Source organism: Apodemus sylvaticus, chromosome 9, assembly GCF_947179515.1.
Source record: "Apodemus sylvaticus chromosome 9, mApoSyl1.1, whole genome shotgun sequence".
NCBI classification, from domain to species: domain Eukaryota; kingdom Metazoa; phylum Chordata; class Mammalia; order Rodentia; family Muridae; genus Apodemus; species Apodemus sylvaticus.
In genome coordinates, this window is record NC_067480.1 from 49,947,930 (window position 1) to 49,974,303 (window position 26,374).

The 26,374-nt window shown below is 37.5% G+C and overlaps 1 protein-coding gene across 1 annotated transcript; it reads right to left on the reverse strand.

Moving 5' to 3' along the window:
• Nucleotides 1-485: 485 nt before the first annotated feature.
• Zdbf2 (zinc finger DBF-type containing 2) lies at nucleotides 486-26,374 on the reverse strand. Its single transcript, XM_052193085.1, has 4 exons — nucleotides 26,315-26,374; nucleotides 12,505-12,635; nucleotides 3,880-7,490; nucleotides 486-3,837 (listed from the first exon to the last, which is right to left on the reverse strand). Exons 1-4 carry the CDS (start codon nucleotides 26,372-26,374, stop codon nucleotides 578-580), a joined length of 7,062 nt encoding a protein of 2,353 aa, XP_052049045.1. The 3' UTR covers nucleotides 486-577.

Below are 26,374 nucleotides of genomic sequence, written 5' to 3' on the forward strand. Positions count from 1 at the left end.
GGCACTTTCAAAAAACTGGATTAAATATTTTATGGAATGCCTTTAAAGGAAAAGAAAATTATATTTTTGTGATCATTTGATCACAAAACTGAGATACTAGAAAACTGAGATAGCACAATGCCGCTCTTTTTATTTATCCAGTTAGAATACCTACTGGCTATTCAACTCGGAAGTGTGGTAACTAAGTAAACAGAGATCTGTCCCAATTGTTTAAAAAAATTAAATTTATAAGCTGTTATGTTCATTCTCCCAGTGTATAACTTTTTGGCACGAAAGATTTTCAGAGGACATGATTTAAGGGACAAAATTCTATATAGTATGCTAAATTATAAGACAAATTAAGATGAAGCTCTTCTACAGAAATGGGACAAAGGTTGCTTTTAAATCTTTAAAAGAAAAAAAAAGGACCCTAAACACTAATTTTAAATGAATATAAAATCTCTGAAAAATAATATCTGTAGCAAAATAGTGTAAGGTCAGTTTCCCCACCAAAGCTGGGAAAAGTATGTGCATTCAAGTCTCAAATGTGTTCATCCAAGTGAAGAACTGAGATCACCATCTGCTATGACGCGCACTTTTATTTTGCCTCATTACTTTTCGACTTGCTTGCAAGCCGCGTCACCATCCTGTCGGTATTTGGTGTGGAACTCAAGCTTCTCAGGTCATATTCTCTCACGGGAAGAAGCTTCTTCCTTCTGCGGTAGTAAGTTTTCCGGTAGCGCTTTATTCCTCCAGGATTGGAAAGATGAGCAGGCCCTGCAGGTCCAGCAGTAGTGCTTAACTGCTCTTCAGCACCAGCTGGGAGAACCGAGGGGCGCGCGGCAAGCGGGGGGCGCGCGGCAAGCGCGAGCGCGAGCGAGAGCGCGCGAGAGCGCGCAAGCTCTTCAGCTGCTCTCTTGGCTTCCTTTATCTTCCGGGCAACTATTCTCTTCTTCTTCAGTTGCATTCTTATAAGAACAGTCTTTGATTGACGCCTCCGGCTCACAACACCATGGCATTTAGAGGCATACTTCCTGACGACATCGGTCGCTTTCAGCTGAAGCCAAAGAGCCAGCTTTTCTGAAGCTAGTCTTGATTTTTTCCGGAGAACTACTGTTTTATAAGTTTTGATGAGGCATAATTTATTTTCAGAAACCATCTTCTTTTTCCAAAATTTCCTTTGAACTTTACTTTCAAGAACTTCCTTTTTAACTGATTTGGGAAATTTTTTGGCACCATCACGATTTAAAAGAGTCTCCTGGAAATTATCCTTTGGGACTTGAGTAGCACCCGCAGCTTCTGACTTTTTTAGAGAAGATTGACTGGTCCTGTGGAACTTTAACACGGATCTTTTCGGCATTGTCATGGAAGATGTTGAAGCCAAGTTTTGTCTTTTGGCACCGTTCTCTCCTGCATTGGACGTTCTCGGGTCACGCCTATTAAGATCAACACCAACTATGTCACGTCTGCCAACATCTGGTACCATTAGGTTCTGTGGAGGATTAATTACAGTTCTCTTACCTCGTGGGCCAGAAAAGGTATGTTCTTTACAACTGTATACATATCGTAAATCACTGTTACTGCCAGGCTTTGTTTTGGGTGGGTTCAAAGACTGATCTTCCTTCATACTTAGAGAAGAAAAAATATAGACCAAGGAATCCGGCTGTACAGGCTCTAAAACTTTAGTTTGTGGTTCAGGTAACTTAGTTGTCCTGGTTGCGGTTTTTTTTCTCCTGTGGCCAACATGGTAAAAACACTTCCTTTTTAGTGAGTCATCTTCTTGTTCCTTAATTTTCCTTTTCTTCCCGGGACTTGCTTGAGTTCCACATCTTACTCCTCCTACCTGCTCTTGAGAAGTCACTTGCCCAGGCTGCTGACGAAGCTCCTCTGCTGGGGAACAAGAGCGTTTACCTGAGGCCACTGAAAAGTCACCAGTGTCTTCAGCCTTACCTTTAACACATTGAATTGATGTGGCGTTCTGATTAAGATCAGACGTGGTAGCCTTTTCTTCTTCACCCGGAATTTTCTTGGTCTCAGAGCCACCATCATAGTAACTGTAGAAATAACCTTGACAGTCCTTTGTGTTTGTTTTCACATCATCTTCTTTCCCATGAGACCGTGGTTTTTCAACAGATGACGGAGGAACCTGAACTTGAGGTGAGGCTTCTTGAACTACTTCCTTAGGATCACCTTCTGCAACCTCTTCTCCTTCTCCTTCTCCGTACAGTGGGTTTGGTGGATATTCATACTTGGTTACTCTCAAGTCAAAAGTCACTTTCTTACCCTGGCCTTTCCTCTTAGCTTCAGGCTGGACAAGGTCAGACTCATATTGATAATCTAGCTCAGATTCCCAGTACTTCAAAGAGTGGTGCCTCCCAGCTATTTGGCGGATCACTGACACTGCGTAAGCAGTGTGGTCTGCTACCTCACTGCTGGATTCCCAGCTCCTATCTCTTTTTAATCTATTTATTGAATCGTTCCAAAGACTGATGGCTTCTCCAGTTTCCTGTAGTTGGTGAGTCATCGGCTGAGTAGTATCTTTCCAACTAACTTTTCTTTTATGACTATTACCATAGTTCTTGTTTCCTCGGTCAATAAAATTACCATTAGGCTCTTGTACCTGGCAGGTAGTGGGCTGATCAGAGGGCTCAACACTGAAATTGAGTTCATGACCACAAGATGGACAAGTGGAATCTCCTAGGATAATATAGTCATTCTTCCTGTTTATTATTTTGAAACTTTCCTTGGATTGGTTTGTCACTGACTGAGAGGCTTCATAATGACAACCACAGAATTTGCAGTAGTACTTTTCATTTGCTGCAGAACCAAGAGAATCTGTGTTTATATCACTGGTTTCTTTGACAGTTATTTGAGGTGGCTCTAGCTGAAGAGGGACATTTGAATCAGAAATTACTTCCCGGTCACAATCACTATCACTGGACACAACATCCACAAACACCACCTGTGGTGAATCTGTTTCTCCATCTGATGTCTGAATCTGGTTAACTACTATCTGAAAAGAGACATCAGAATCATAGACCATTTCAGGCACACAAGATACACTGCCCTTGTCTTCTGTGTCCAGCTCTTTCTTGTCAAGGTCTGTTTCTTTACAAGTCACTTGAGGTGGGTCAACTTCTGACTGCAGATGAATAGCAGAATTATATGCTACTTCAGAGCAACATGGCTGAAAGTTCTCATTTTCTAGGTCATGATTCCCCTTTTGCAGGTTTACTTCTTTAATAGACACAGCTTCCACAGATGGAACTGTCACATATTGAACTGGATCATCAGAATCGTAAGTTGGTTCAAAGTCAACTAGCTTGTAGCTCTTATCTTCCAGGTAAATATGGTCTTCCTTCAGGTTCATTTCCTTGACAGGCTTTTGAAGATGGCCTGCTACCGACTGACAAGGATCATTAGAATCAAAACTCAGTTCAGGACCATCATGGGAATCAACATTCACTTCAGGACCACAAGGATCACTGCTGTTTACTTTCAAACTGGTACACCTTTTTTGCGAACGTTGTGGTTTCTGAATCACTGAGCAAAAAATGACATTCGTACCAGGAACTATTCCAGAGACACAGGGCTCACAGTCATTACCATTTGGACTAGCATGTCCCCTCAGTAAAGCTATCTCTTGAACAGGCTCTTGTGTTGCATTAGTCACAGCCTGAAGTGGTTCATCAGAATGGAAGTTTGTTTTTGAGTTATTAGATTCAACAATCTTATCTTCTGAATCAGCATGATCTTTCCAATGGTGGATCTCCTGAACTACTTCAATTTGGCCAGCCAATGGCTGGGGGACATTAGAATCACATGTACTTCCAAAACCTTGAGCGTCGTCCTTCTTACCTTCTGTGTCGTCCTTCTTACCTTCTGTGTCGTCCTTCTTACCTTCTGTGCCATCTGTATCCTTCCGACTTCTGTTTTCACCACTTTCACTACGCTGATCAGCCTCTAACTGGACAGAGCCATTAGAATCAATGCTTACTTCAGCATCACAAGACACATTATTCCTACCTTCTTGTTCAACATGTTCAGGCTCCAAAACAGTTACTTCAGGTGGTTCAACTACTGCCTGGCCTGAGAAACCAGAATCCAAATTTGTTTCAGAACTCGTTTCTTGGTTGTTATCTTCCGAGGACACTTGGTCATTACTATCAAGATTTATTTGTTTCAGAGCTAGTTCAAGTTGATCCATTGCAGAACGAAAAGAAACATTAGAGTCATGTATTATTTTTGAATAAATAAGATCACTGATCTTCTGTTCAAGAACCTTTGCCTCTTTCTTCCACTCACTCATTTTTGTAATCACATCAAACTCTTGTGTAGGCAATGAGTAAAAATAGACAGTAGAATCAACACTTGCTTTAGAGTCACTGGGTTGGCCATCTGTGTCTTTCAGTTCAACAGAGTTTTCATTTGAGGCTAACCCAGGCTGATTAATGACTGAACTGAGACTAGCAGCAGTATTCAGATTTACTTCCACCCCTCTAAGCTCAGTACTTTCATCTTTTGGGTAAGCATGGCCCTCTTTCAAAGCAGCTGGTTGAGGTTTTTCAGTCATTGACCGAGGAAAAACATCAGAATTGAGAGTTGGCTGAGAGCCACCATACTCATCATCACTGTTGACTTCCTCAAGGTGCTTTGTCTTTCTCTTTGCTTTCTTACCTACATAAGGTTCTGGCACTGGATGAGAAGCAGCAGAAGTTGAACTTATTTCAGAATGAGATTCCGTGCTTTCACTTGTTAATACAGCAGCATGCTTTTCTCTTTGAAGACACACATTTTTGACAACTACTTCACATTTGCGAATAACTGACTGAAAGGGGACACGAGAATCGAATCTTGCTTCAGAAACACGTAATATAATGGGATCTTCAGAACATCCGGGCTTTGAATTAAAAGAGTTACAATCCAAATTTAATTCAGAATCAGTAGGTTCATTTTCCTTTTGTTCAATTTGTTCTACATGTACCTGCTCTTCTTTGGGGGGATTTATCTTTTTAACAGCTACATCAGAATTAGTCACTGAATGAAGAGGGGCATTAGAATCCAAACATATTTCAGAACCACTGGGTTTGTCATTCTTCCCTTCTAAGTGAACGTTTTCTTCTTCCTGAATTACTTCTTTAACAGCTACTTCAGGGTGATCATTTCCTGAATGAAGAGGAATATCAGAATCAAATGTTATTCCAGAAACACAAGATTCATTACTCTTATTTTCCAGACCAACAGGTTCCTCCTCATAAACAGCTACTTGAGGTTGGTCAGCTACTGAGTCATCGGGAATATCAGAATCAAAGGTTATGTCAGAACTACTTGACACACAGTTTTCATCTTCCAGGTTAAAGTCATCTTCGTTTAATCCTTCAAAATCCAGCAGAGACCTCTCAGTAACTGACAGAAGAGGGGAATCGGAATCAAATGTCAACTCAGAACTGGAGCACCCATTGCTCTTAACTTCCATGTCAACATTTAACTCATCAAGATTTACTTCACCCCAAGCCCCTTGAGGTTGATCATTAGCTGACTGATAAGAAGCATGGGAATCAAAACTTAGATTAGAAATGCCAGAGTGAATACTCTGATTTTCTAGGTCAAGATCTACTTCCTCAGGATTTACTGGAGATTGATCAGCCTCTAATTGAGCATCAGCATGAAAACCCACTTCACGACCATGAGACTCACAGTTCATATCCCCCAGGCTGGGATTCTTCTGGTTCGGAAGATTTATTTCTTCTGTTTCTCTCTGGGGTTCATCAGCCACTGTCTCAAGAGAACTGTCACGTTCAGGATGTGCTTCAGCACTATCGGGTTGGTCTTCATTTTCCTGTTCGACAGCTCTGTCTCTTCGGCTTCTTTCTTGAACAGGCATCTGGGGACGGTCTAGAGCTGCATCACTGTCAGAACTGAAACTACTTGACCCGTAGTTCTCATCAACCAGGTTTGCATGGGCGTTGTTCACAGGATTTTGCTGTCCTGCTGCTGCTGGAGTCTCATCAGCTGAGGACCCAGAATCCTCACATGGTTCAGAGCTACCACTTCCATAGCTCTTGTCAACCAAACGAAGGGGCACTACTACTGCCACAGGCTGTGGGGGACGGCGACTAGTTGACGGGAGTGAGTCATCACCATCAAAATTCACTTCAGAGCCACTGGACTCATAGCTTTCATCAACCAGACTAATGTGCTGTATGTTCGGTGTAATCACTTGAGAATGGTTGGTAGCCACTTGACGAGAATTGCTACCATTATCTGAAGTTGCTCCAGAAACAGTGAGTGTTTCATTCCTAGGCTGTGCATCAGCATGTGTTTCTTCTAATACAGGTATTTCTCTGTTGGTCAGTTCAGATAGGGCACTCAGTGACTGACAAGAGGACCCACCATCAAAACTCATGTCAGAACCTCTAGGTTCATAGCTCACATCTTCTTGGTCAGCTCCCTCCTCTTCCTGCTCTTCTTCTTGCTCCCCCTCTTCTCCCTGCTCCTCCTCCTCCACTTCCTCCTCCAAAAGACTTAGGTCACGTACAGCAGCTTGGGAAGGACCAGGTACTGCCTGAAGAGACTCACGATTTACCCTCTCTTCAGAACTCACTGAGCGCTTCTGTTTCAGAAGTGTTGGCTTGTTAAAAACCAAATGTGTTTCTTCTTGGGGACGAACTGTATTTGAATGAGATGCCCCACGACGCTTTGGAATGGCACCTTCACGTGCTTGTGCTGGTAGTGTGTCAGTCTCACTCGGGTTTTCTGCTGTACCTGCCTCTAACTCTGAAGAAGACTCAGCTCTTACAGAAAGGTCAGGACCTGTTAGCTCACGGACTCGTACAACAGGGGAAAAAGACGCACCCTTAGCTCTGAGATTTTTCTGTGCTAGCAATTTGTCTAAATTTATACTTAGTTTCTTTTGGGGGTCTTTATTTTGGGGTCGAGATGATGGGTTGCTAGGGCCCTGACCTGGGGACTCAAAGGATGTTTCAAGGTTGTCTGTGTCACAAGCTGGAAAGGAATCTGAAGCAACTGCCAGTACTAACCGAGGAGCATTGTTAGCCGCAACTGGTCTCTCGAAAGAGCTGCTAGGCAAAGAGCTGGCAGGAGCGTTACAAATCACAGGGGGACGCACTAACTTTTTTCCACTAGTTGTAGCCTGAACAACACCGGCTGAATTAACTTTTTTCACACCACTCTCAACTTTATGAGCCAATTCCAAGGACTTCTGCTGTCCCCGTTCAAGTTTTTGAATAACTGATGGTCGAACTGCAACCTCTGCGCATTCCTGAGAAGTACCAGGTCTAAAATCTATCTCTTCGACAGATGCTGAATCCTCGGAGTTCCTCTCTGCACTGCTATCTGCAGCATCATCCTCATCAGAGTCATCCAAAATCACCACTTCAGGTGATTCAGGATTTGCTACGGGTGCTGCTGCTGCTGCTGCTGCTGCTGCTGCTGCTGCTTCTCCTCCTTCTGCTTCTGCTTCTGCTTCTGCTCCCTCATTTGGTGCAGATCTAAAAAAAAAAAAGAAGGGGGGGAAACATTAAAATATCCTAGTTTTTGCTTAAAATCCATAGTATTGTTTTCTTTCTATTATGGACCATTCTTAGAGGAAAAGAAATACCAGACTGTATACTCCATGGACTTTAGGAAGTTAGCTAGTAATAAGTCCACCAATTGCTATTTCATAAACAAATGGCTCCTGAACATACAAAAATGCAAATGAAATCTCTATATCCATTTTTCAGTTATCACAATAAACACTACAAAGTTTGACCCATAGGCTCAAGATGTCCCTGAGTTGCTACAGCACTTGCCAAGTATGTGCAAGGCCCTGGATCTGATCTATACAACCTCAAATTTTAAGAGCTATGTCAAAAATTAACTGTATACAGCTAATTCTATCTGTAAAGCACATGTAAGAAGCTAGTCCTATCTGTCACCTTTAATAAAGTAAAAATGAAGTCCAGGGCCTCAAAAGGAATATATGGAATATGTATTTGTCTCTCTTTTTTTAAAGATTAATTTATGTATTTCATAAGTACACTGTCTATATGCACACCAGCAGAGGGCATCAGATCCCATTATAGATGCTTGTGAGCTGGGATTTGAACTCAGGACCTCTGGAAGAGCAGCAAGTGCTCTTAACTGCTGGGCCACCTCTCCAGCCTTTGTCTCCTTTTTATAAGGTGATGATCTGGCTATGCTGCCCAGGCTGACCTTTCTTTTGGATGAGCTATGCTCCCACCTCAGCTTCCCCAAGTAGCTAGGATTATAGGCACAATACCATCATACCCTTTAGACTTACGACTAAATCATTTTTTAAATGTTCCTTTGAATTATACCTATGTACACTAGATTCTCAATTCAAATTTTAAATAATTTTTTAAAGATCTGAAATTGTATTATCTAAAATTCTGTCAGTTCATCTCATATACTGCCATCAGCACAAGCTTGATTCAAAACATTTTAGGGATACTTCTTTCACATACATAAACAGCTGTCCTAAAAATGTTGTCATAGTCTTAATTCAGTCATAGCAGGCATATACAAAATACTAAAGGTTCTCTAATTCAGTGGTACACTCTATGCACTCTAGGCACGTGAGCAAATTCAAAGAAACAAAAGCTGGCTCTCAAGAAGCATTCAAATGGCAGCAACTTCCAGTGAAAAATGTCAATTATATCCACAAAAAAGGTATCATAGACAAAAGAGGCCTAAGGTATCATAAGCTAATATAGGATGAATATCCTAAAATAAAAAGAGGTCAAACTAGGAAATCTTGTTTGAAAAATCAACTTAAATATTACTGAAAATTTATAAACAGTAATGTATTATCAGCTTATTAATTAAAACAAATGTACCCGACAAAGGTTGAGACATAGTATCAGGTAAATTCAGTAGGTCATATTATAAAGATCCTCTTCTTTTTGGAGAGGATAAGATCTTACTTACTAGGTAGTGCTGCTGTAGTGAAACTTACTGGCCTCAAACTCACAGAGATCTGCCTATCTCTGCCTCCTGAGAGCTAAAATTAAAGGTCTACACCACTGTGCCCATCTTTATAAAAACCTTTATTGGCCCTTTTAATTTCTCTGCTAAAACTGTCTTTAACAGATTATAGCCTAAGGCTGAAAGAGAGGGCTGCAATGGTAGAGTGCCTGTCATCTACGGCCTGAGTTTGGATCTCCAGCATGGCACCTACATGAGAACCAGGACAATTCGAGGCAGTGCACATCTAGACCGAAGAATAGTGAAGGCAAGAATCCCAGGGCTTCACTAGTCAAAACGGGTAGCTCCAAGTTCAGTGTGAGACTGTCTTAAAAAATAAGGTGATAAGCCAAAAGCCAACACTCAGCGTCAGGCTCTGGCTTCTTGCACACTACAACACAGTTCTACAGCTTAGCAACAGCAAGGTGGCAATCTCAGAACTCAAGAGACTGAGGAGGATATCAAATTCAAGGCCATGCTGAGATATATTATGAGGCACTGTCTCAAAAACAAACAACAGGTGCTCATTTCAGCAGCACATATACTAAAATTCAAATGTTACACTGGCCCTGCCCAAAGAAGATGTGCAAATTTGGGAAGTGTTCCATATTTTTGTGTTTATGCTTTTGATATTTTATTAAATATATGTTTTCTGTTACCATAAAAAGTGATACACAAATCCCTACCACTGTAATAACCAAATGAATGTCTAGATGAATTAGAAAATATAGCAGGGTGTGGTGGCTCATGCAGTGGCAGGTAGAGCTCTGTGAGTTTGAGGCCAGCCTTGTCTACATAGTGAGTTCGGGGCTGGCCAGGACTACATAGTAAGACTGTGTCTCAAAAAATAAAAGTAAGGAAGGGAGGAAGGACAGACAGACAAACAGAAGGGAAGGAAGAAAAGGGTAAAAAATTTAAAATAAGTATTTTTTAAACTTGAAAAACATATGCATGTGTCTCCAACTGCTTTTATTTTTTTCTAAAGACTTTATGTATGAGTTTTACCTGTGTGCACGCACGCACGCACGGTGTGTGTGTGTGTGTGTGTGTGTGTGTGTGTGTGTGTATTTGTACCATATGTATCACTGGAATGAGGAAATGTAGTCCCTGGAACTAGAATTACAGGTGGTTTGTGAAGTACTTAATGTGGGTGCTGGGAACCTAACTTGGGTCCTTTGCAAATACAGCAAGTACTTTTAGCCACTAGGCCCCTAAACTGATCTTTTATTAACACATCAGAATTAATACTATCATTGCATAAATCATCTTTTTAAAAAGATTTTTAGATGTTCTGTGTGTGTTTTGCCTGTGTGTATCTAAGTACACACGTGTGTGATTTGTGTTTACTGAGGTCAGGAGAGTATGTCGGAAACCCTAGAACTGGAGTAAAAAGTGGTTGTGAGACATTATGTGCGTGCTCAGAACTAGTTCTGAGTCCTAGCAAGAGCAGTGCATTGTCTTAGTTGCTAAGCCATCACTCCATCACCTCCATAAGTCATTTTATTTAATACTAATTTGGAATATGGGAAATAAAAATTATACCTGTCAATAATATAGTATTACACTATGGCAAAAAACAATGTTGCCTTCTAAGTAATGAAATAATAATCCAAGGACCACTGTCACCTCTTGCATTTTCAAAACTCTTAATTACTTTCTTTTGTTTTAAAGTCTATCACAACATACTATCACAACATACTGATAACTAATTCTTTAACAAAACAATATAGAAAATTTAAGGAACCAAAAATGAAAGGAAAAGGGGAAAAGATAGAATATCACAACTACCAATTAGATGCTTCTACGTATACCTGCATTTGTATTTATATTTCATACTAACAAATTATTATTCAATTTCTAGTCATTTGCCCCTTTATGGCAAAAAAGCCCTACAAATATACAACTATTAAAAGATTAAAAAAAAAACAAAAAACAAACCCTTGCACATAAACTCTTAAGCTAAAAGGGAACTTTAAGCACCAGTGAGGTGGCTCAGTGAGTAAGCTGCAACACAATGCTTTTTGCCAAGTTAATCAAGTTACCACCATCCATGTTTGAAGAATGGACTAGCAAGAGTGGAAACACAAAGGGCAGGAGTGAGTGAATTCAAGGAAAGTAAAACAGCACACACACATTAAAATGTCAATGAAAGCTATTATCTGGTAGCCTAACTAACCAAGCTTAGGAATTTTTTAAAAACATCAGCAGCAATTAAATATGTTAACATCATGTGCCCTAAAGAATACAACCTCCATTCTGAGGTATTACTGCCCAAAATGTATAATCTTAGTTTAATTGTGAGGAAACATCAGACAGGCCTAAACTGGGATGTTGTCCATAAAATAAATGGTCACTGCTCCTAAAAAGAGTCACGGTCTTTTGTTTGGTTGGTTGGTTGGTTGGTTTTCTGTGGTTTTCTTTGAGACAGAATTTCTCTATGTAATATCCCTGGCTGTCCTAGAACTCACTCTGTAGACCAGGCTGGTCCTGCACTCAAAAGATCTACCTGCTTCTGACTCCCTGAGCCATTTCTCCACCTTAGTTGCTCAGCAGGTGAGAGTACTTGCTGCATAGTCATGAGAACTGGAGTTTGGATTCCCAACAGCCATATAACAAGCTAGGCATTCTGTACAAGCCTATAAAAGTAGCTCAGAGCTGTGTAAAAAGCAAGGGGGTTGCTGAGACTTGCTGGCTTCCAGCTTAGACCAGAAAACACTAAGCATGCAAGTTCACAGGCACACACATATACAAGCATATGGGCACACATATACACAAATCTATCTTTAAAAATAAAAAATAAAAATAAAAATATTTATTCATACATACATATATATATACACACACACACATATACACACACACACACACACACACACACACACACACACATAAATGTTTTGCCTGCATGTATGCATGCATGCCTGCAGAAATCTGAAGAGGTTGTTAGACCCCATGGTTGATTGTGAGCCAATATGTGGGTGTTGGGAACTGAACCCAAGTCCTCTAACAAGAACAAATGCTAACTGTTTAACCATCACTCCAGTACCCCACACACAAATCTTTAAAGAAATAAGTACAATAACAATTTAAAATGGAAGTTACTATTTAAAATTTCATTTTAGGACTCGATAAGTGCTAACTCTTCTTCTAACCTTCAACCAAAATTTTATCTGGTTAACTTTCATTTCCAATTATTTATTTTGATTAGTTAAATAAGACAGTTCACTACTATGGGAGTATATACATGGTCAAGTATTTGCCTGGCATGGTTGAGCCCTTAGGTTCGATCCCCAGTTCCATAAACACAAAACTATTTTGTACATCACATTTTTTAAATTCAAATGCAGCCTTTAAATGCTAGGTAGGTATGGTGGCACATTCATATAATCTCTTCACTTGAGATACTGACAATTTGAAGCCAGCCTGGACTACACAGCATTTACTGATAAGACTAGTCCTGGGATACACAGCAAGATGGTAAAGGTGGGTGGGATATACCACTGACACATATATTAACATTTCACTGAACTGTCTTACCTGCTGTCTTGGTAATTGTATGGGTGGTGTCGCAAGACGTCCTGCAAAAAGCGCTCCATGAGTGTGTTATTGGTAACTGTTGGACGTCTGCTCTGTCTGGTCAGGCTTCGGTGCTGAGAACTAAACAAGTGCTATAAAGAGAAACCAGTAAATAGTTTAAATGAGTAATGGTATTCATGGTAACACAAAATGGACTCACGAATGTATTCCTTGTAGAAATATAAGTTGACAGTCTTTCCAAACAGCACCTCTAATACATGCATCTAAAACCATAAAAGTGTGTCTTCTTTAAATAAGTTGTTATATTTCTCTAAATACATTCCTAAGGATGACATCAAGAGATCATATAGCAAAGCCTGGAAGTCCCATAACAATAACATTATAATGTAGACTAAGATGTAATACCATACAGCTACCTAAAATAATAAACCACAATAACATAAAAAATACATGGAAAATGTATTAAGAGAAAACTGTGTAATCAAAAAAATCATACACATGGCTCTATCTCAAACTAGTATTAAAAATATACAAACAAGCAAATGGAAGAAAATGTACTAAGATCTTCAAAGTATATTTTTAAGTGATATAGCTATGGATAATTTTTAATTTTTCTTAAAATGTTTGTATTTTTCAGTAAGTGTTTTTACAATTAAAAAAACTGTGAAAAGAGAGAATAGGGTTGGATTGTGGCGTTAAAAAAGAACAACGATTAACTCACAAAAAAACATTTCTTTTTCTTCAGTAATTAAGAAGAATCCTGCCTTAGCAGAATATTAGTTGAAGTATATTAAAGACTTATGCTTTACCACAGATACTAGTATTAGTGGGTTGGCAATGTGATAAGAAGGAATCTAACACGGGGGGGACGCATACCATATGCCACACACAGGGCTATTCAATCCATCTAAAAAGCTCCCTGCGTTTTTCACTCAGCAAGAACAGTGCCCTCTTTTGATACAAAGAGAGTGGGGCACAAAAAGTACAAAATAAAGCAAGCCGCCTTAAGCTCTGTTACCCAGCAAACAGCAAAGCCAGAATTTGAGTGTGAGTCAAACTGTAGTTTATGTGCTTTTTCAATTAGCTAATATAAATGGCATATTAATTATGTATGTTCTTTATAATATAATGCTTTAAAATTAGTTAAGAAAACTGTGTTTTAATATATCATAGTTAAGATATTAAAAAAAAAAACACGTTGCTAACTCCTGACCACTGTTAGAACCCTTGAAATTATTTCCTCTCTTGACATGAAAATTTTTCTGCAATGTTATCTTGGCCCCAAATTAAGTATGACTGTCTCAAAATCCTTTGCTATAAACTCACGCACTGTCCAGTGCCCATCATCAGAGTAGACTGCTGGTAATAAAAACTAGTTTACAAGGGAACAAATAAAGGTTGAACTAAAATCCAACCTTGTCCTCTCTCTGCTAAGGCAAAAAGACAAAGAGTAATGGGAATGGATAACCGACATGTCCCACAGGGCTTTCTTAAGAATTTTTCAACATATGTATCACACAAAACACACAAAACATTTGTATGTAGCCCACTAAACCATCACAGAATAAAAACATTCATAACCATCTATCCATGAATATAAGTACCTAGAAATCCCTTTACTGACCCATACCAATCTAATATCCCTTCCCTCTTCCCCCAGTGTAACTATAACTCTGATTTCCAGTGCTAAGTCTTGAAAGGTTCTAAAATTAATATAAATGACACCATACAAGATGTATTCTTTTACACTGAACTCCTCTCATTCAATATCGCATTTATGATACTAATCAATAGTAACTGTCTTCTGTTCATTTTCACAGTCTGTATGTACTCTACTGAATGAATCTATGCTATTTTACACAATGATATATTTTAGGTTTTTTTTTTCAGCATTTGGGCAATACAAATCATAATGCTGCAAAGAACCTTGATATTTGTCTTGTATGACAACACATTTTGGGGGAGGTGAGGATCATTAGATGTAGACTTTCTGTGTAAGATAGTACATGTATGTTCATCTTCAGTACCTAGCCTTCCAAAGTGGTTGGAACAACGTATGCCTTAATCATCAGTCTATCTTTGTATCGCTCTACTTTATCATCAACACTTGGTATTCTGTTTTTTACATTTTAGCTATTGTGGACTGTGTTCACATTAAACACAAATCTGATGATCATTTTTACTGGCCATCCAGATCATCTCCTTAATTCTGAGTCCATTTAGATTTTTTTCCTGACTTTTTTTCAAGATAGGGTCTTCATCATGCAGTCCAGGCTGGCCTTGAACTGGGGGATCCTTCTATCTGTCTCCAAAATGTTTGGTTTCAAGCATGTGCCACCATACCAGCTCCTCTTCCTATTTTTCAAATAGATGTCTTCTTCCTTATCTTGTAGAATTTATCTATTCTGGACACAATCTCTCCATTCAGTTATGTATGTTTCAAGTATCATCTTCCATTCTGTAGCTTGTCTTCTCACTTTTTTAATCGTCTACTATTTTCTTAATTTCATTGCAGCCCAGAACAGTTTTTTTTTCAGTGCTTTTTGTTAACTGGAAGCTCTTCCTTACAAGTCATGAACTTTCCCCTGTCTGTTATATTACCTACAACATTCACATCTATAATTCACTTGGAATGATTTTTACATACATAATCATTTTTCCCAACTAGCTGCTCACTTGACATTACAGCATCTACTAGACAGTCTTGTTCCTTGCTGCTCTGCAGTGTCACCTTTGTCACAGATCAGATACACACATTCATCTGTCTCTGGAGTGTGTTCCTATGCTCTAACTCTGCACCAAGCCTGCCTTAGTGGATGAGTGAGAGTGGTTATCTAGAGGGATACAACTCATTCAGGTCTTCTTTAACATCATCTAGTTCTCTTTATTTCCACATTTATAATGGCTTAATTTTCACTGGAATGTAAGGGATTTTCACTAGAATATCATTGGATACCTACAATTTGAGAAAATTGGACATTTTTAATATTGACTCAATCTATAAAAATATTAAGTTCCTTTCCCGCCCAATGCTGGGGATTGAACCCAGGACCTAAAAAAGCATGCTAAGTAGACATGCTATCATAGAGCTAAATCTTCAGTTTTTGGTGTTCACAGATTATATACAAAAGTTTTATACATATTTATTATAATTATTTCTCAGAATGCTATTTTCTTTGTTGCTATTTTGAGTGATATATTTAAATTTCATTTTCTGGAGAGTATTTTCATATAGAAATAAGACTTTTTCTGTTGGTCCAACCACCTTAGAGTTTTTTGTTTGTTTTTTTAGCCAAAGTAATCAAATAGTGCCCAGGCTGATCTCAAAAGCCCAACAGAACCAAATGATCCATCTTATTTCAGCCTCTTCAGTATCTGGGTCAAAAGGCATGCACCACCACACCTGGTTCCAAGACACTTTTAAACTTACTCATTAATTCTAATGGTTGATCTATTTTTGGTTTTCTAGCCATCATAATGTTATGATAATTGCCTTTTATCTTCTTACACAATTATCTTCATCATTTTTTCTTTTTATTTCTTATTTTTGTAGATAGGGCCTCCCATAAAGTAGCAAATATAGCTTTATTTTTCCTTTTTGAGTTACTGGGGGTCTCCCAGTTTCATATACAGCAGGTGAAGTACTCTACCATGGAAGTAAACACACACACACATTGAACATATTTTTAATTCAAGCAGTAAGTCTATTTTTACTTGAGCATACTCAGTAGTCTGTTATTTAATATTCTTATGGGTGTTTTCTCTCTTCTTTCTTCCTCTTCTTTATTATTCTAATTTCCACCATTTTATTAGCTTAGTAGTTACAGACGTTCTTCCAAGTCTACTAGTAGGAATGATGACAAATCTGAACTATCAAAATCTAAAATTACTCCTTATTCTCTCCTTAAACAATGAAAGACCCGTAGAAATTAACTCCACTTACTACCCTCCCAACCTACATCGCTGTTAACCCCACAGACATGGTTTACTGATTGCCTACATATTTACCTGTCCATTGTTCTTCATTACTTCCTGATAGCTCTGAGCTTCCATCTGGAATCATTTTCCTTCTGCCTGAAGAACTCCTTTGAGTTTTTCCTTTAGTGAGGGTCTGCTGGTGACAAATTCCCTTAATTTTTGTTTCCTGAAAATATTTTTATTTTACCTTACGTTTAAAAGATATACTTATTGAGTAGAGAATTCTAGGTTGGCAGTTGTTTTCTTTCTTTTGGCTCCCATTGTTTTCTATTGAATACTCAACTAGATCTAGGCCCCATATTTCACTGCCTTAGTAGTTTTCCAAAGCCTGGAAACACACACACACACATATATATATATATATGTGTGTATATATGTATACACACACACACACACACATGCGCGCACATATATTTTCCAAGCTTTCAAAGTCAATATAAATTATCCTCGCTGTCATCAACAGAATCTTTTTAAATGCCAATTTACTATGAAAGTGCCCAAATGAATAAAATTATTTTAAATGTTAAGCAAAAAATAATAATAATAAAATAAATAATTAAAATCTTTATTGAATAGAACCTGAAGTTAAAGAATCAAGGTTTTTACAATTGCCAAAGGTTCAACAAGTCCAGTCATGTAATGAAATAATTTATCAATTATAAGTGAAAGATAAAGAAACTTCATTTATTTTCTGCCTCATGTTTTTGACCAGCATTAAATTTTTTTCTTTGAAAAAGGGTAGGGGCGTTAAAAAAAAAATCACAATGAAAAAAGTTTATTACTATTAAGTGAGTTCTATTAGATAAACAAGACAAATGCCACCACACAGAATTTTTACATATTATACAATTATCTTAGATGTCATCTAAGATAAAAAAAAAAACAACAACAAAAAAACAGTTCAGCATTTAAAAAACCAGAATGTCATTATGAACTGTTCCATCTATGCCACAACTACAGCTTAGACCCTGAAGAAAAACTTGAGACACTTCTTAATGACAAACCTGATCAGAAAACAGTAGCTACTACAAAATGAATACTTGTGTCAAATCTCTCTATATAATGGTTCATAAAGCTCTTCCAACTAGGAAAACCAAACAGCCAACCAATTGACCAATCCACTAGCACCTTGCTCTTGAACTCCCTAGCCTCAGAACAGCAAGAAAAAAATCAGTTTTCTCAAGCCATCTAGTACTACCATGTTTTATTACCGCACCATGAGCTAATACACTTATACACTAAGGGAAAAAAAACACATAAGATACACTGAAAAGCACTTGACAAATCCTCTACCTTCTTATAATGGAACATTCAGCAATCTAGGAGCAGAAGATCATTTCCTAAACCTAACAGGGCCTCTATATAAAACAACACTTGCAAATCATATCTGACAGAATGAAAGCTTTCTCCCTAAGATCAAGAAAGACAAGGATATCTATTCTCATCACTTCTACTTGATATCCACTGAACTACAGAGATAGGTTCAAGGAAAGAAAAGGAGTATCCAGACTAGAAAACTAGTGTGATTATTTTATATATGGAAGGATCTCGCCTTAAGGACTCAAAAATATTTAGAGCTATTAAGTTCCACAAAGTTGCATGATGTAAGATCAATACTTTAAAGTGCTATTATAGGCCTATATACCAGAGATAAGCAATCAAAAATGAATTTAACAAAATAGCACTAAAATATTAACTAATTTAACATAACAGTACAAAACCTGTGCACTTAAAAAAAAAAAAAAGCCTAAGGCTAAGATAAAAGGTTTTTAAGGAACTTTATCTAATGAAAATATATGCATCCTGCTCACAAATTCATCTGCAGATTCAACACAATCCCTATTAGAATCTGCCTGCCTTTCTGAAGTAATCCAGTCTTAGAAGAAAGATTAAGAACAAATAAGGCCTGTGACATTTAGTGTAGATGGTGAAATGAGCACATAGTGGTGTTATTTATGTTCTAAAACAGAAAACTTAGTCAACTTAAAACTTTCTATCTTAGAAAAGATATGGATATTCAAAGGACCTCTCAAATTTGACAAAAAGAGGTCCTATAAACTACAAATGAGACCTAGAAAGTCCTTCAAAGGCTCATGCATTGAAAAGTTGTTCTTCAGTTTGGTACTATTAGAACCTTTAAGAGATGGGAGGTCTAAAACTACAGGTTTTAAGTCACTGCAAATGTGCCTCCAGTGACTCCCAAGAGTCTGTTATTTTACCTGTTTCTCACACCCCAGACATTAAGTGAACAGCTTGTCTCACTATACTTCCTCCATTCTGTGCCGTCTCACCACAAGCCCACAAGTAATAGAACCTATCGATTACAGACTGAACTGTCTCCAAACTGAAAGCCAAAACAAACTTTTCCTCTCTGTAAGTTGATTATCTCAAGTATTTTATTATGGTTCAGAAAGATAATCTCTCAGTCATCATTATCAAATTGCTAAAACTAAGAGAATTCTAAAAAAGAAACACAAAAGCATCAAATCACATAAATGGTAATTCCCACTAGACTAATACAAAATTTATTAGCAGAAGAAACCTTACAGGATAAGAAATACTCAAAGTCCTGAAAAGTGAAAATTTTAAAAAAGGAACAACCAATACTATACCCAGCAAAGCTATCCTTTAGAAATGCAAGAGAAATAGTCTTTCCAACACAAAAAGCAGTAATTCCTTGTCATCAGATCATCCATCCCTAAAAGAAATATCTATTAGAGCTCTACATTAGAAGCAAAGACAATGACTATCATAAAAATATGTGCAAATATATAACTCAATAGTTGTTCAGATACACAAGGGAAGAACCATAGACAGAAGATCATCAAACCACAAAGATGAGTAAGAGAAAGAACAAAATTATGCCAAAAAATTAGAAGAAAAAAGCACTAAAAATATAACAAGAGTGTATCCTTACTTATCAATAATAAACTTGAATATAAACATTAAATTCTTGAAACAAAAGGATGTAGACAGTCTCAACAGGGATTTTTTTTAAGGCTCAATGATATACTGCTCTAACAAACTTACTTCCCCAGTAAAGTAACACACTTTCTAGAGGTGAGGGACAGAAAAAGACATACCATGTAAACAAAACCCAAGCCGGAATACCCACATTTGTATCAGAATAAACAGACTCAAAGTAAAAAAAATTGGGGAGACAAGATATAATGATAAAAGAAATCCAACAAAAGGAAATAAATACAAACACAAATCAACAACAATATGTGTGTGTATACATGTATGCATCTATACACACACACACACACATATATTAGATCTAAAAGGAGATTCTAATACTGTAATGAGTCTCAAAACCCCACTTCCATCAATGGAAATATCATCTACACAAAAACTAGAAACTAATTTTGATATCACAGTTTATATATTGAAGACCAAAGAGGCCAAGCAGACATTTACAGAATGATTTCATCCAATAGCTACAGAATAAGCATTATTCTCATCAGTCTGTGGAACGTTCTCAACAAATTAGACATAAATCAGCACATGTATCTTTGATCAGAATTGAATAAAACTAGCAAGAGTATTTTTAAAACTGCACAAGCACATGAAAATTAAAGATGTTCTTAAGTGAATCAAAAGAAAATTTAAAATGTGTTAAACTGAAATTAAAACAGCACCCTACAACCTATGGAGTAAAGCAAAAGATACAGATAGAAGTTTATAATTCATTACAGCCTACATTAAAAAAAAAATTTAAATAGCACAAACCAATAACATAAAAAAATCAAGGAAACACCAAACATAGTAGCAAAAAGAAATAAATAGAAAACACAGCAGAAATAAACTAAAACTTATAAGAAGGCAAGAAATGTAGTTCAATGGTATAGCATATGCACACAAAAGCAGGCATGAAAAAGACAGGAAAAGGAGAGGAGAGAAAACATGATCCTAATCAAATCAGGGGTGAAAAGGGCAATACTATAACTGATACTTTGGGAAAACAAATGCCCATTAGAGACTATGATGAACAATGATAAACCTATAGACTGGAAAATCTCTAGGAAATGTGTTTCTATATACACAGTCTACAAAAATTGAACTATGACAACAAATAAAATCAACAAACTGATAACAAGACTAAATCAGTAAAATACACCAAAATAAATAAAAGTCCAGGGTCTGATAAATTTTGTCACATCTTTACAGATGGATATTACTAATAAACACAGATACAAAAATTCTCAACAAAATGCTAGTGAATCAAATTCAACAACACATAGGAAATATTAATGAAGTGGGATTTACCTCAGGAAGACAAAAATAGCTCAGTATCTATAAATCAACAAACATATCTCATCAACATAATGAAAGATGAAAACTGCATGATCATCTAATTATATGCAGAAGAATATAAATATAAGAAGTAAAGAGTATCAAAGTTTCATTTGTAGAATCCAATCTTAAAACAAGAAAACAACAACATATGTATAGGCGTTTCACCTGTATGTATGTATGTATGCCACATGCATGCCTGGTATACACAGAGACCAGAAAAGGCTATGAGACACCCTGAAACTCTAATTACAGCCATTTAAGTCCTAGGAACCACACATGGGTCCCACAAAAGCAACAAGCACTCACTCGCTGAGCCATTCCAGCCCCAGAGGTCAATTTCACTAAGGGGAAAAAAAACCTAGACTTCATTAAAACATATATATATATATATTGGTTTTTTGGAGACAGGGTTTCTCTGTATAGCCCTGGCTGTCCTGGAACTCACTCTGTAGACCAGGCTGGCCTCGAACTCAGAAATCCACCTGCCTCTGCTTCCCAGAGTACTGGGATTACAGGCGTGCATCACCACCACCTGGCTCCATTAAAATATTTTTAAAACTGGAAAACAAGTTCAATAAAGGTAAAGAATATAAAATCAATACACAAAAAGCACCGTTTTGCATACTGTTTGTCAAAAGGTTACCAAGAAATGTACCAATAATAATAATACCACCACTTAGATATTAACCAAAGACATGAGTGATTTCTAGAATGAAAGTTACAAAATATAAGAATGAAATTGAGGACACATACAAAAAAAAGTTCATGTTCATGAATTGGAAGAATATAAGGTATCCATAATAACAGATTCAACTGCAATTCATATCAGAATACCAATAACCTTCATGGAACTAGAAAAAAGCAACTATAAAATTCATGTAAATCCTAAAATATTCATAACAGACATAAAATCTTGAGCAAATAAAGAAAGGTGGAGTCATTATAATAGCAACTACAAAACATAATACAAAACTGTAGTAACTAAAACAGTCACCAGGAGCTGGGCTCCAAAGGAATGTAACAAAAGCAGTTAACCAGTCAAGGCAAAGAAGGAACCAATTAAAGTTTCTTCAGTAAATTGGGCTGGGAAACTTCACTATCTATATATAGGGAAATAAGTCTGGCATGGTGGCTTAAACCTTTAATCCCAACACAGAACTCTAAGAGTTCAAGGTCAGTCTGGTGTACATGGTAAGTTCCAGGACACCTAGAACTACATAGTAAGACCTTGTCTCAATAATGATGATGATGATGATGATGATGAATTAAATAAATACAGGAGAATAAAACTAGGCTTCAATCTCTTACTACATAAGAAAAAAAATAAGTCCAAATATATCATATTCTCTGGTGGTTTGAATGAGAACAACGCCCAGAAGTTCCTATATTTGGATGCTTGGTCCCAGTTAGTGGAGCTGTTTGGGAAGGATTAGAAGGGTTAGGAGGGATGGCCTTGTGGGTGGGGTGTAACTGTGGGAAGGTGTGTGTCCCTGGGGTGGACACTGAGGGTTCAAAAGCCTTTGCCAGCCTAAGTGTCTCTGTCTACTGCCAAAGGATCATTAGTAAAGCTCTCAGCTACTTCTCCAGCACAATGGATGGCGGCCACTATGTGGTGCGACTCCCTGCCTGATGGTGGTGGACTAATAACCCTCTAAAACTCTAAGCAGGCCCCCAACTTAATGTTTTTCTTTTATAAGAGTTGCCTTAGTCAAGGTGTCTCTTCATAGCAATAGAACAGTAATTAAGACACACTCACAAGTATAAGAAACTACTAAAAGAAAACATAAGGGACATGTATGTGCAGTGGTGCACATATGAAAGTCAGAGACAACCTTAGGTAGCAGTTCTTCCCTTCTACTTTGTTTTTTGTTTTGTTGTTGTTGTTTTGAATTTGTTTGTTTGTTTGTTTGTTTGTTTTCGAGACAGGATTTCTCTGTACAGCCCTGGCTATCCTGGAACTCACTCTGTAGACCAGGCTGGCCTCGAACTCAGAAGCCTCTGCCTCCCAAAGTGCTGGGATTACAGGCGTGCGCCACCACCACCCGGCCTCTACCTTATTTTAAAACAAGATCTCTCCATATTATCTGTTCACTGCTGCATTCCTTTCTCCTGCCTCTATCTCCTATCTTACCACAGAGCACTTAAGAATACAGAAGTATTCTCTCATGCCTTGCTTACAGGGTTCTAGAGATTCAAGCTCAGTTTTATGTGATATGTGTTTTACCCACCAAGTTACCTCACTAGCAAAGAATTTTTTAGTATTGGTTTCTGTTATTATTATTTTTTGAGACATAGTTTCATGTTTCTCTGGCTGGCCTCGAACTCATTCGGTAGCCAAGGTTGCCATTCAATTCCTGATACTCCTGCTTTTACACTTACTTCCTGACTGCTTAGAAGGCATGAGCCACCATACTCAACCACCCAAAAGATTCAGGCCTGAATATATAAGGGACTCAAACAACTCAATAGCAAAATATAATAATTTTAAATGGGCAAATAACTTGTATAGACATATTTAAAAGATAATATATAAATAGCAAACCATTATCTGTTATCACTAATCATCAAGGAAATATAAAGACAATAGGTATCATCTCAATCCTGTAAGAAGGCTACTAATAAAAAGATTTTAAAATAGCAAATTCTAATGGGGATGTGACAACAGGGGAGCACTACTGTAAGGATATGCTAAACAGCAGAACCATTCAAAAAACATGACACAGGTACCTTGAAAAACTAGAAGCAGACTCTTACAATGGAAAATCCCACTACTAATGCGTATCTAAAGGAAATAAAATCAGTATGCCAAGGCAACATCTGCATTCTTCTGTTTACTACCAAATATTCACAGAAAAAAAAGGAATCAATCCAGGTATCTACAGATGGGAGAATGGATAGAGTGGTCACCCAAGCTTGACAAGAACAAAGGGATGGGAAGAGGATAGTTAATGGATACAGGAGCATAGGTGAATAGGTGGATTAACTTCTATTGTTCTATAGAACAGGTACAGTAACTATGACTTACAACAATTAACTGTATTTCAAAACAGCAGAGAGAATGTTCCCAGTATGAAGAAATGACAGACAAGCCAATTATCATGATCTGATCATTACACATTGTATACATGTGCTGAAATATCATGGTTTTCTAATAAATACATACAATTACTGTATGCCAGTTTAAAACATATTATTAAAAGACTATGGTACTAGAATTACGATGCATATGTAGACCAATAGAACACTGAGAACAAGGAAATAAACTCTTACAAGTAGTTGATTTTCAACGGATGTAACAACTGAATAGGAAAGACTAGTCTTGTCAACAAGCAATGTAGTGATTACTGGATATCACAAGCAAAAGAATGAAATTGGATTCCATTTCTCATAGTATACAAAAATTAATTCAAATTGAGCAGAAGACCTAATTATAAAAGCAAACTCTGTGAAACTCTTAGAGGAAAATACAGGCATAAATCTTCATGGTGCTGTGTTAGGCAATCTTTCATCCAAAACAACACAAAAAATGGTGCATGGTACATCCTGCAATCTCAGGCCTCGGGAGGTAAAAGAGAAAGATCCCTCAAGCCTGAGGCCTGCCTGAGCTGCAGAGTCAGAACTGTCTTTAAGTTACAAAAGAGGAACATAAAAAATTCAATAATTTAAAAAGTTTAACACTTTTTTTTAGACAGGTCTCATTATGCTTTTCAAGCTGGCCTGGAACTTGCAATGTTCCTGCTTCCACTTCCTAAATTGTAGGATTACAAGCAAGTTACCACACCTAGCAAAATTTTAAAAAGTTTATATATCAAAGTATACTATGAGTAAGTAGAAAGAAAGGCCACAGAGTAGACCAAGTATTATAATCATAGTATTTCATAAAGGTTTGCTAGCCAGAAGAAAGGCTTATAACTCAGCAATAAAAAAGGTAAACCACCTAAAATGTGGACATAGGATCTCATTAGGCATTTGCCCAAGGGATGTACACAAACAGCCAATAAGCACATGAAAACATGCTCAATGACACTGGTAAATGCAAATCAAATCACAATGAGATTCACTTCACATCCACAAAATGACTATAATTTAAAGAAAAAAAGTGCTGGCAAGGATGAGGAGAAATTGGAACCCTCATGCATTGCTGGAGGTAACATAAAATAGAGCCACTTTGGAAAACAGTGAGGCAGTTCCTCAAAAACAAGTTATCATGTGACCCAACAATTCCATTGCTACATATATACCCAAGAGAACTGAAAATGTATTTTCACACAAAAAAATACACAAATATCCATAGCAGCAATATTCATGGTAGCCAAAAAAGTAAAAACAACCTAAGCATCCATCAATTGTTTATTTAATAAATAAAATGTGGTATTATTTTTATAATGAAATATTATTCAGTCATAATGAAGTAATAATACATGCTATGATATAAATGAACCTTAGATATATTATGCTAAATAGAAAGTTAGACACAAAAGATCACGTATATTCTTCTATTTGGGGGGAAATATCTAGAATAGTCAAGTCTTTTGAAACAGAAAGTATATTAGTGTTTGCCAGAGGTTAGAGATCCGAGGGAATATAGCCTGACTGTTCAGCAGGTATGTTGTTTTTCTTTTAAAGATGAAAATAAGACAATGTATCACTTTGTGCATATACTAAAGATCTCTGATTTTCAGCTTAAAGGGGAAAGTTTATGATAAAAGAATTACCTTGCAACAAAAAAAAATAGAAAATAATCTCTGTTCCATTATCAGTCAGAATGATCCTTCTAAAGTATGAATTCAATAATACAATCACCCTTTCCATGGTCCTGAGACGGCCACCCACCTCACTCGCATAAAAGTCAATGTTCTCACCCTAACCATCAAAAATGTATGTTTTCTGAGACAAGGTCTCACTGTATAGCCGTGGCTGGCCTGGAACTTTGTAGATAAGGCTAGTCTTGAAATCACAGGCACCAGCCTGCCTCTAACTCTGTGTGCTGATATTAAAGGCACATCACTGCCCCCGGCTAACCCACTGGGTTCTCAGCCTGCTCCTCTCCCCTTTCCTCCTGCTGCTGTGCAGCTATGGCTCCGTCCCCACTGGCGTTACCCTGGCCTCTTGACCTCAGCTGTGCGGGATACTCTTCTTCCTTAGGGTCGTTTTCTCTGTCTAGAGTTTTTCCTCCATTATAGATTCAAACCTGGTACTGAACTTCTTTCAAATGCCAACTAAAATGTCACTTTAAAAAAATATCCCTCATTTATACAGTTGCTCATTTTCTGACCATTCGACTGAAGTAGCACTCCCTCGTTTATAGGGTTATTCATTTTCTGTCTTACTAAACTGCACTATAACCTCTATAAAAAAACAAAACTTTGATTTTGTTCATGATCACATTCTCATGCTCTTAAACTTTATCTGCAAACCAGCAGATTCTCAACAAAAATCCATTCAGTGAACGAATAAATGAATCTAATACAATGTAAAAGAAAAACTCCAAACTGAGGTGCTAGTTACTATCATATTAGTAGGAACCGCTCACCTGTTCCAGGTTAGAATACTGCACACGACAATAGCTGCAGTACCCTTGACTTTTCTGCAT